This window comes from Alligator sinensis, unplaced genomic scaffold (assembly GCF_000455745.1).
Source record: "Alligator sinensis unplaced genomic scaffold, ASM45574v1 scaffold528_1, whole genome shotgun sequence".
Taxonomy (NCBI): Eukaryota; Metazoa; Chordata; order Crocodylia; family Alligatoridae; genus Alligator; species Alligator sinensis.
Genome location: NW_005841846.1, coordinates 5,447,930 through 5,459,987, shown reverse-complemented (window position 1 = coordinate 5,459,987; position 12,058 = coordinate 5,447,930). Strand labels below are relative to the sequence as shown.

The 12,058-nt window shown below is 39.4% G+C and overlaps 1 protein-coding gene across 6 annotated transcripts in view; it reads right to left on the bottom strand.

Annotated features, from left to right (window-relative positions):
* Positions 1–10,681: 10,681 nt before the first annotated feature.
* PDLIM3 (PDZ and LIM domain 3) overlaps positions 10,682–12,058 on the bottom strand; it is a 33,961-nt gene continuing 32,584 nt past the window's right edge. For all 6 annotated transcript variants that reach the window (XM_025207983.1, XM_025207973.1, XM_025207992.1 and 3 more), the window contains one exon: positions 10,682–12,041. In XM_025207983.1, the coding sequence (XP_025063768.1) occupies positions 11,852–12,041 (190 nt within the window). In that variant the 3' untranslated portion in view covers positions 10,682–11,851. The remainder of the gene's footprint in view (positions 12,042–12,058) is intronic.

Genomic DNA, 12,058 nt, shown 5'->3' with positions numbered 1-12,058 from the left:
AAATTAGAATATAGTATTAACTTCAAAGCAACCTTGAGATTCTAAATTCTGGATGCCCAGGTTTGCATTTCCAGTTAAAAAGGAAAAAGAAAATAAAAATCTTGCCTAACATGCTGGGCAGAGGTGACACACTAATACGGGAAAATGAGAGCATGGAACAGAGAAGAGCCAATATCTGGAGTCTTAGGCTTTTACATTTCATATAATCTTGGAGATGAAATTGGTAGGAGGTAGATGGAAATTGAGCCGGTTTGATGAACAAGATAAATGCTGACAGCAAGAACCTTTGGCTACTGGTGTTGCCAGCAATGTAGGACTGTTTCTTTAGCTTTTCCCCTGGACATTCTTTGGCTGTGCTGACTGGCTTCCCTTCCTCCTACTCTCTTTTTCGTTGCCTTTTTTGCTTCAGCCTCACTCTACCTGCCTCTCTGCTCTTCATCTTCTTCTACTTAACTTCACCCAGAAACATCCTCTCTGTCTTTATCCATCTTTTCAGTTGATCATCAATCTGCTCCCAAAATTAAAGATAGAAGTAAACCAATCAAAACACAGTAAGAAATAACATGAAATATCAAGAAAAATGGTAAGACCAATGTGCCTGCATAAGGAGCTTCTAGGATGCCTCAACTGCAAAAGGAAAGCATTTAGGAAATGGAAAAATGGGTAGGTCACCAAGAAAGCATACCAGAAAATAGCAAGAACCCATGGGGACAAAATCAGGAAGACAAAGGTAAACAGTGAGCTGCACCTGGTGAGAAAGGTTAAAAGCAACAAGAAGAGGTTTTGTAAGTATGCTGGCCAGACAAGAAAGACCAAGGAAGCTGTGGGTACACTGTTAAATAGCCAGGGTGAACTCTTAGCAGAAGATGCAAAAAAGGCAGAGCTTCTTAACAGCTACTTCACTCAGTCTTCATGAAAAGATGAAGCTGTAGCCAGATGCCTAAAAATATTATTCGGATAAGGAAGGGAGCAGCCTGTGGGATGAGATAACAAAAGGGATAGAGAGCTTTTGAAGAGTCTAGATGAATTCAAGTCAGCAAGGCCTGAAGAACTTCATCCTAGTGTACTGAAGGAACTGGCAGAGGTCATTTCAGAGCCTTTGGCAATAATATTTATGAAATTGTGGGAGATGGGTAAAGTACGAGAGGCTGAGTAAAGGGCCAGTATAGTGCCCCTCTTTAAAAAAGGCAGAAAAGGAGGACCTGGGGAACTACAGACACTGGAGCATATCCTAAGCAAGCTCATTTGCAAGCATATGAAGGAGGAAGGGCTGATTACTAGCAGCCAGTGTGGATTTTTTAAGAACAAATTGTGTCAAACAGGCTATTGACAAAATAATTACTTGGGTGGATGAAGGGAATGCTGTGGATATAATGCTGTGGACTTCAGTATGTTTTTTTACAAAGTCCCACATAACCTTCTCATAATTTGGAGAACCACGGGTTGGACAAGACTACAATGGATAGACAACTGGCCCAATAGCCACAAACAAAGGGTTGTTATAAATGGATCCATGTCACAATGACAAGAGGTTTCAAGTGGAGTCCCAAAGGGGTCTGTACTGGGCCCAGTGCTGTTCAATGTGTTTATAAATGATTTGGATGTTGGAATTAGAGTTTCTTGAGCAGTTTTGCAGATGACATGAAGCTCAGAAGGATTGCAAACACATTGGAGGACATTAGCATAATTCAGAAGGATCCTGACAGATTGGAAAGCTGGGCTGGAACTAACAGGATGTTCACTGCTGACAAATGCAAGGTGCAACACTTCAGGAAGAATACTCCTTATTCAGTGGCAGCCATCGGTACTGGAAGACCACACAGACTGCACCTTTGGTGGGTTACTGGGTACTATCACAGCTTCTTGAGTGGCTGAGGAGTCTGATGCATGAGAAGGAGACCCTCCGGCAAGTTGCACACACAAATTTGGTTGACCTTACACTGGCATGCCCAGTACCATTTTGTCTTGCCTGCCTCTGATGTCTCTTCTCTAGCTCATCACTGATCCTCTCCATCTCGAAGTGATGTAGGCCCTGCTTCATGGTAACTTTCTACTTGCAGCAGTCTGAAGTGATTGATTCCCAGCATTGGCCATTGATGTGCAGCTCACAAAGGTTTTTCTTGCAGACATCAACAAAACAGAGCTTGGGCTGTCCAAGTTGACGTTTGCCAGTGGCCAGCTCACCATAAAGTATGTTCTTGGGGATTTGGCCATCTTTCATATGATTCACATGTCTAACAAATGAATCACAGATTCATCGAAATTAAGGGCTGGAAGGGACCTCGAAAGATCATCGAGTCCAACCCCCCTGTGCTAGGCAGGATTACAAATGATCCCAGCAAGGTGTCTGTCCAGTCTCCTCTTGATGACGTCCAAGGTTGGGGACTGCACCACCTCCTTGGGAAGTCTATTCCAATGGAAGCGTCTCAGGAAGAATAACTAAAAGTACAAAATGGGTGACAGCTGGCTGGATGGCAGCAATACAGAGAAGGATCTGGAAGTCTTAGTAGATTACAGACTCAGTATGAGCCTGCAGTGTGATGCAGCTGCATAAAAGGTGAATGTGGTTTTGGGATTCATTCAAAGAAGCATTAGGTAAAAGGCATGGAAGGTGACAGTGCCTCTCTCTTTGACACTATTTTGGCCTCATCTAGAGTATTATATGCAGTTTTGGGCTCCATATTTTTAAAAGACACAAAGAAGTTAGAACATGTCCAGAGACAGGCAATGAAAAAATAAAGAGCTTGGAAGGCAAGTCATACAGGAACAGGTTGAAGGAAATAGGCATGTCCTGTTTGTAGAAAAGGTGCTTAAAAGGGGACAGAGTCTTCAAATATCTGAAAGACTGCCGTAAAGAAGAAGGAAAACACCTTTTCTCTCTTGCTGCAAAAAGGAGGACATGGACCAGTGGCTTGAAGTTGCTGCAAAGTAGGTTTAGATTGGATATCAGGAAAAACTTTTTCACTGTTAGTCCAATGAGGCAGTGGAATAGACTGCCTAGGAAGCTGTGGACTCTTCATCATTGGAGGTGATCAAGAAGAGGTTGGCCAGGTTGAACAGGGATAAGCTAAGAGTCACTATGCCTATGTTTTACTATAGATATTTCCCATGCTTTTGGGCTTTGCTGGTTGCCACATAGGGCCAGGAGGGAATTTATTCCCCTCTTTTTGCTACGTCAGCTTTCCTCAGAAACACTGGATGTTAATTGAAGACAAGGCTGGGCATTTAGACTGGAGTGTGCCAGTGTTCCTGCTGGGATTTAAACCTGGAGCTTCCTGGCTAGACAGTCTTGCCCCTCCACTCAGGGTCAGATCAATTGCTGTATTTTGGGCCAGGAAGGAATTTAACCCCATGGTCAAATTAAAAGGGACTATGGGATTTTTTGTAGCAAGGGATGTGGCCCTCTTCCTTGGATCTCCCAAGTGTGTTTTAACAGCCTTTGCAGCAGCAGGACATTGCCCACTGTGGTCCCTCTACTTTATCTCTGGCAGATTTAGGTGTTATGTTTTGTGGTTATGTCAAGGTTGACTGTGTAGTTTTGCGAATAGACAACAGGTAAGTATAGGCTGGTTTGGATAGGGATGATCCTGCCACAGGCAAGGGGTTGGACTAGATGACCTCTGGAAGTCCCTTACAGCACTACTTCTCTATGATTCTGTGTTGGTTTGTAGGCTACCTAGCATAATCACAACCACTCTTCTTTGGATTTGTTTGGTACTTTTACAATAAAAAATATTATTATTGTTATGGTGAGCTACAAGACAATCTTGCAGTAGAATGAGAGGCAGTGGAACAATCTCACTCAGAAACAATAATCTATTTCATTTTATACTTTCTGGATAGATATAGTTTTGGATGTGCATGCTCAAGGAACAATAAGGGTAACTCTCATGACTTTAAAATGGCAATAGATTTCTTGCAAATAGAACACTTCTTAAAATCCATTAGAATGACCAAAGTCTTCTGTTTACTTCCAGAAACAAATTACTCAGAAAAAAATGACTGTGGATATGGAATTAATGGGATCTAGGTCAAAGGACACTTACCAGAGTCTGAAGCCAGCTAGAATTTTTCCCTTTCTTGGCTAAATTTGTTCTGATGAAAATAAAGAGAAGGAAAAAATGAATTACATGCACGCATCATGAACTTCCACGTTTCTATACATGGAAGCATGAGGGAATAAAAGAAAAACAAGCATATCCTGCTCTTTTGTGCTCACTTAAATGACATCAGAGTGTCTCTTAATTTATACTGTGTGGTAAGAGACCAGAACCTGGGCCAGTGATTAGCCACTTAAAAAACACTCACTTCTGAATTTTGATTTTTTAGTGTTTAAAACTGAAAAGAAACACTATTCAACAAAGTGTATTATGGTGTAGGAGGTAAGGAAGCTTAGCACCTCCTCAATTAAATATTCAGATTGAGAGAATTAGTAAAGATAAAGCAGTGGGATGGCAGGTAATCTTTTGAAAGAGCCATGATAAAAAAACTGAAGTGCTAAAGGCCTTAAATTAAAGGACAAAGTTAAAGGAGTGCTGCTTATCACATAAGCAAATGTGAAAGCCACTATTCTATTAATAAACTGATCAGCAAAATGAAAGAAGAAATGTCTGAGAGAGACAAAAAGGAATATCATTTGACTTGAAATCTTTTCAGTATAAAATAAGAACAAATGAAAATGTTAAATGTTATAATTACCGCTGAGTTCTTTTTTTACTTTCACTTTTCTGGTTTTTTAAATGACATTGTTTTCCTTTCCCTTATATGAGGGTATAAGGATAAGCAACTGTTAGAAAGCGCTATTGAATGCAAAAACTGGACAAATTTACCTAGCTCCAGTTTCTTTAAAATACAATAATAGAGTTCTACCTAATAAATGCAGGATCTAACATTTCAGACTGAAGTGTGATTTTTAAATTGGTGGCGTTTTTCCTGAATGTTGAGGGGCTCAATTGAATGGCTTGAACTAAGGCTTTTGACCATGAAGGTTTTCCACATATAGTGGAAGTGCATACCTGGAAAGCATCTTCCCTATATAGGCTTGATTGACTGTTAATCAGCTTGGGATAATACAGCTTTTCTGAGCTTCTATAATCATCAGGAAGAAAGAGGGTATAGACAGAGATACATTAAAAGCGCTTCAAATTAATTTAATTTGAAGTTCTTTAAATGTTTACTATATCAATAGTATATGGACCTGCCAAAGCATCTCAAATTTTGCCGAGGCTGGTGCTTTTGCACTGCCTTACCAATCAGGCAGTGGGGAACAGGGATTTCAGCATCCTTTTCATCCATGATTTCCTGAAGTCTTCTGAGGTTAAAACTATTGAGTCTTGAGCCAGTGTAGGCTAAGCCCTGACAGTTATCATTGGGCTGACCTAAAGGTCTTTGCCAGTGGTTATGCGTTATATGTCTCATGGGTGAATTTAAAGCCCTACATCTTCCTATGCACTCCACCTTCAGTCTGGTAAGTATGCAGGAGTGAAACAGTTGCCTTATGCCCCATTACACTCTTTTAGTGATTTGGGCCTTTGGGTAATATAGGCATTTCTTTTTGGCTTGAGTATGCTGGAACACAAATGTTAAGATTTGATATTTTGTTATTTTTGCTTTTTAATTTGTTGTCTCAGCTCAGATCTTCATAACCTTCTTAGGGCCACATAATTCCAGCTGCTTAAAGCAGCTGGCTTACTAGCCGGATTCTAAAAAAATTAATTCAGACTCCTGCATAAGTATTTTTAACAGAAAAATAGTTTCAAATGCAGATTAGACACCTGTAAAAATCTGTATTCAAAAGTTAGAGACTAGAAGTGGGGAGGAGCCATTTTGTAAGAAATGTGAAAGCTGATTTTTCTTTTGCATAGAGGCTTCTCACCCGCCTTACTAAATGCTTTTCCCAGTGTCATTAACCCCGTGTTTAGTGCTTCTCAAAGAAAAATGTTGTGTCCATCAGATTTCCAGAAGTTCCACAGTCTGACTTTCTTTAAAACTTCAGTAGCACAATACACACTGTTTGAATATATTTTACTGTAATTAAAAATTAAAATACATTTGGGTGCTAACAGAAGTTGCCTATTTCAAATGTAATTGTCATATTGAATGAAATAGTTTGAATGTTTGTAAAGATTGCCCATTAGCCAGTTTCAGGAAGAAGATAGGATCTATCTCCTTATCTAGCTCATTGTTTCGGAGCTACGTGCAAAATGTCCTGACTTCGCCTAAAACCTTAATCTAAATTGTACCTTTAGAAGTTTTTTACAAAGAAAGTAAATGTCCTAAATTCCAAGATATCAAAGCCTAAGGCCTTTTAACCAGACTGGTAAAAAGAAAAGAGTATTTACAGTGATATGGAAGTCTCCCCAAGAATAATTTAAAAATGCTCAACAAAGGTAATTTCTGTTGAGTAAGATCCGAGCCCAAATTTGGGAGTTATGATGAATTGAGTAGGAGGAGCCCAATGACGGCAGCTCACTCAATAAAAACCTGTAACTTACTGTCCCAATTTGGAGGTGACTTCACTTGCAGAACAACGAAGGAAGAATCGCAAGTATAAGGTCTGATTAGATTGATCGCCTAATCAAGCCTCTCCGTGAACACGAATCTCTTAGTTCACGCTGAAGCTGCGGAGCGCCCGAAAGGGACTGAAGGAAGGGGACGTAGTCCTATCACTGCTGAGCCCAGCTCATTGAATTGTATTGCTGAGGCCAGCCTATTGAACCGTACTACTGAGGCCAACCCATTAAATCGTACTACTGAGGAATGAAACCATATTTTGGTATTTGGCTTCTCGGAATTCTAGGATTGTAAGTATATTATGAAAAATAACAGTATTGATTCAAATTTAACTTTTAGTTGTAATTGTAGTTGTTTTTGTAGCACTAATTCTTATAGCATTGTTTGGGAAGGAAGTGCATTTGGAGCATTGTTCCTGATATATGTAATTATTGTGTTTTTAATGTTTGTGGTGTTTCTTAAGGCTAAGCAGTGTTATATACGTAGCAAAGAGTTTTAAAATAAAATTGTGTTGTATAAATTAAGTGTGTAATCATTGTGAAATCGTGCAATCAGCTAACTACTCCCCCAGCCAGTGCATCAAAACGAATCAGTAAATTGTGTGGGATTTTCTCTATTCCATAACCCACTAGAGACAGTAATAAGTTTATTTTTAAAAAGAAAAATGTATTTTAATAAAATAAATCTCATTTAAATTAAGTCCATCCCATTCCCACCCCTGTTCTGTTTCCTCTTTAATTTTCCACCAGGTTAGGTCACAGACTGTTGTAGGGACCAGGTGAAAAAAATTAAGAATGTTAAATGTATACATTCTAAAAAAAAAAAGTGGTTTACACATATACCCTAGAAACATTAGGGACATTTGAAATCTCATTTCACATCTAGATATAAATTTTGCAGTTATCTTCTGCTTTTATAGCCAAGATTCTTGACCTAAACATCTCTGAACTTTGGGTGTTCATTGCTGTCCTGGGTGCATGTGTAGACACTGCACCTGGGAGCAGTTAACCCTCGGTGCAAACTGCTCTGGAGTTTATTGCTTCACCCTAATTACATGTGTAGATGCATCCTCTGAAATCTAAATATTTTAGTTCTAAGTTTTGTAATTTGAGCCCATTGATGATAACTTCCCTCCCTCCCCTTTTGCTATATTTTTTGAATTTTTTTGTAGCTATGAGAGTTACAAATAACACTTAAGATTATCGTAACTCAGATGAATTAGAGAGAGCCATTCTTTGTTGATATTATGCTCTGTATAGTTATTTTCACTGTTCTTTTTGAATAGTCAGTCACAAAAATCCCCCTTTACATGTTTTTCACAAAATGAGGGAGAGAAAAAAGCTTAAAAGACTGGAAAAACATGACTGTAAAATTGAAAATGTATCTTTTGGTAGGCTGTTTGTAAATGCTCTAGATTTGAAATACTTTGTGTTCCTTTGAAATTGAGAGAGATACCCAAACAGATAACTGGCATGTATCTTTAGAAAGAGGATGTGAAAGTCATGTTATAATTAATTTGTTTACTTCTGGATACATTTATCACTTTCAATGCTGTGAGAGGTACAGCTTAACTTGAGTTTTTAAAATACCCACAAATAACCTTACTCCTTTTGTAGAAGTAACATATCTGGGAAACACTTTTTACACCTGTTGATCAACATCTGAAGTGTTCAGATAACAAACGTATGAAGTTATACTTAGCATCTTACTCTCTATCCAAAAATAAATGCTTCTGGCTCTACACAGCTTGCAACTATAAAAAGTATTTGTGTGTAGCTGACACCTGTAACCTTAAACTATCAGGATCATAGGCTACACCATTCTTAAATGAGTGGATAAAGGACTTCCCTTCAGGGCTAGATATTTTGTAGAGGAAATGTTTAAGGAACACATGCTGCAGAAAATGAAGCCTTTGGCATGCTGCAGAGAAGGGCAGCCATATCTTCCACTTCAATTTTAAATATATATTTAGTTCCTTCATACTGGAATTTGGCAGAGACTGTAGGACAGCTCACATTTCCCCCCTCCCTTCCCTCTTGCCATGTCCTTGGAACTTTGGGTTAATCTGAGCTAGAAACCTTTATTTCAAGCCCTTCATTTCTATATTCCTATGTTCTTTTTGTTATAGCACTGTTAAGTCATTGGCCTTGATACCTATGATTAGACAGGCTCACCTTCTGGTCTTGCTAAAGTCGCTTGCAACCTTAAACCTTGTCTTAAAATAGTGTCATATCACAATGTAATGCCATTAAACTTCCCTAGAACCTTTTGCATTAGATCATGGGCTGCAGTTTTTAGCCTGACAGCCTGGTTTTACATACCTGTTACTTTTTCCAAATTTAGATTGGGGTGTGTGTGAGCAGATAAGAAGCAGTGGGCTCATCCACAAGAGACATTTACTGCAGAGCTGTCTAATTAGCTCTGCAGTAAATGGCCTAGTGTTTGCATGTTTGGCCCTGTTAGGCTACAGTAAACTAATAAACTCCGCAGCGGGTTAATACTTGTAACTACAAGTACTATCCTGCGGCAGAGTTTTTTATTGCACACCAATGCATATGTAGACACTGACAAGGCTAGCTGGGGCACAAGGGAGCTTCGGGGGGAGGGGGTAGGGGTGCTGCCTGCCAGCTAGCCCTGCACTGGAGCATCATCATGCCCCAGCCAGCTCCTCCACAGCACATTGAGTCAGGTCGGACCAGCCCTGGGCTTGCAGGCTGACTCCCTTGAGCTCCCTGCCAGTCGAGGCTGCTCCAACCTGGTTCAGCATGCTGTGGTAACAGGAGCACGTTCAAACCTAACACCCAGGAGCAATAAAGTCCAGTGTAATATGGGCTGGAGTTTATTGCTGCAAATTAATTGCATGTGTAGATGTACCCAGTGAGTTGCTGATCTTTCAACCTGAAAATACATACTGACCATGTCTGTATACATGCCAGGAGGCTGCTGTAATTACAGTGTGTCAGAGCAGACCCAATTGAGTCTGCTGGGACATGCTAATTAGTGTGCTCCCTCCAGCCTCTACATCTCATGTATCAGTGTCCCCATGCTTCAAGTGGTGGTGGGGGTGCTTTAACTAAAGCTTGTTTGATGAGCTTTAGATAAAGTACCCTTGCTGCCATTTTGAAGCACAGGGGCACTCTCAAAGCCACTCTAATTAAAGTGCCTCACCCCACACCCAGAGCACATGTTAAAATGCCTTTGCATTTTTAGTCTTCTCTGATTTAAGGAAGATGGAGGCTTTTTGGCTGTAATGATGAAGTTAATTTTGTTTCTCTGCCTCAAGGAACAAACCCCTTGGTTTAAAAAGCTAATCTTGCCCCTAAACATATATTCCAATGTCTAATATAAAGGTCTATCCATGTTTCACCTCTACCAGTATCTCAAGAAATTGTAAGCACACTCAGTTATACTGCTGAAAATGCCATGTTTGTGATATTGTCAATTTACTAGTCCCTCATACCTTCTTTTTTCATTTCCTACCAGAAAAGCAAAATAAAAACTTTTGATTGTATGTAGTAGATTTATTTTTACCTTTAGCTATTTCATAGAAGAAATTAACATTAAATAATGATTTTAAAATCTCAGTTACATTGAAAGTTTCTAAATAGTGGAGCTGTTATGTATATTTCTCTTTTCAAAGGAAAATTTAGATTTCTTTTACAGGATGTGATCAATGGAAAAATAAAATAATGCAAATAAATTTTCTGATACTTGGGAAGCACAGTTATATTCAGTGTCTGAAAATGAATTAAGCAACCAATGTTATATAATAGGGCACATTATTTTATACTTTCATATTTGAAAACTGTTAAATGTAATACATGAGAAACACATTTAGTAAATATTTACATTCTGAAATAATACTTTATGGCATCTTGTAAGCTGCTGAAAAACATAGGTTTTTTTGTTTCAGACTGAGAGATGCATTTTTAACGTTTTATGTATGCACTTAGAATATACGCAATACTTTGTTTTGTTTCAGTTTTCAGATGATTTAACCTTATAATATGATTGAATGGGAGAAAAGTGTAGTGGATTCCATGCTTAGGTGTTCATACGTGTTAGGTCCATTCTTTGCATCTGGCAAAGTAAATTGCTGCCTGTGAAAGCTCTCTAAACCAGCTAATCTCGAAAATGCCACCTTCTTCACTTCCTTCTGCTTATCTGCTAGGTTTATATGGTTGATGCAACATTTTTTTTTTATAATAAATTCCATTAAAATACATTTTTATGGCTGATACTAACTATAAATGCTATGGCCCAATCAGCAGCGTAACTTGGGGTGGGTGAGATGGGCACCAACCCCGGGCGCTGACTTAGGAGGAGCACCTGCTGAGGCTGTACCCCAGCAGCAAGAGCAGCCCCATAGCATTGCTCTTGCAGCAGCAGCTGGTGCATGGACACCCTGCTGCTGTTGAAAGAGCAAAGGCAAGAGCTAGGGCGGGCAGAGCACCCTGCTCTTGTGACTGTGGCATCCTCCCCTCTTCTACAGGGGTTGCCCAGGATGCAATCCCAGCTTGTTACACCACTGGGCCCAATTTCTTCAGCTGGTGCACACTTAAGAGTTCATGGACTTTTACACCCACTGTTAGAGGCACATAGTTCTTCAGATGCATGCAGAGTTATTAACCTACACATACCCGTATCTGCATACAAAAGCCTGACTTGCGTGTATGCCCTGAAAGATATTAATTACTTACATCAGCTACGAGAAAAAGTGCACATGCATTGAGGCATGTACATGTTTGAAAAGTTGTTGAGTATTTTCTTGAGCATTCACCAAATGCTTAATGCAGATTCCTTTACTGATAGGTATGTGTACAGCAGATGTGAACAACAGCTGTTTGGCAGTATAAATGCAAACTCCTTTTTTTTAGTGGATTGGCCCTTTAAGAGCTTGGAGATACAGGAGTTCAGCTTATATTGGCATCAGGCTCCAAAATTTACTAAAATATTTGTGCAAACATTTGGTTCATGTTGAAACAAATTCTGAACAAAAATAACATCTCAATTATCTTGTATTCCTCATACAAGAGCTCCACTGCTCCAAAGTTATTTTAACCCCATACAGTTTGGCATATAAAACTTTATTGGTTTATACCCCATTTGATTACATTGGCAGCTTCAAAGAACAACACTTTTTCAAAATAGTATTGGTATCTAGGCTACTGCTAGCTGATAGGGATTTCTGCCTCATTCTGACCCCTTCCCACCCTCCACAAAAGAAAATATTTAAAAGCTGCTACTTAGATTCAGGCAGTTAAGTTCAGCAAGTGGCACTGCTGCTCTAAGCTGTTCATATCTTTTTGTTTGCATGCACGTATGTGTTAGCATAAGACTAACACTTTGGATAAACAGTAACTGCTTCATATCCCTCTGGTGGCCTCATGCGGGCTCTTGCATGGGTTTCACAGTATAACTGTCCCTCCACAAAGAAGTAGCCCTTTTGTTTCAGGTTGATACTGCAGTCGGAGCACACAAAGCATTCTGGGTGCCGGTACTTATCACGTGCCTTCACCACGGTACCACTGTTTATAAAAATAAT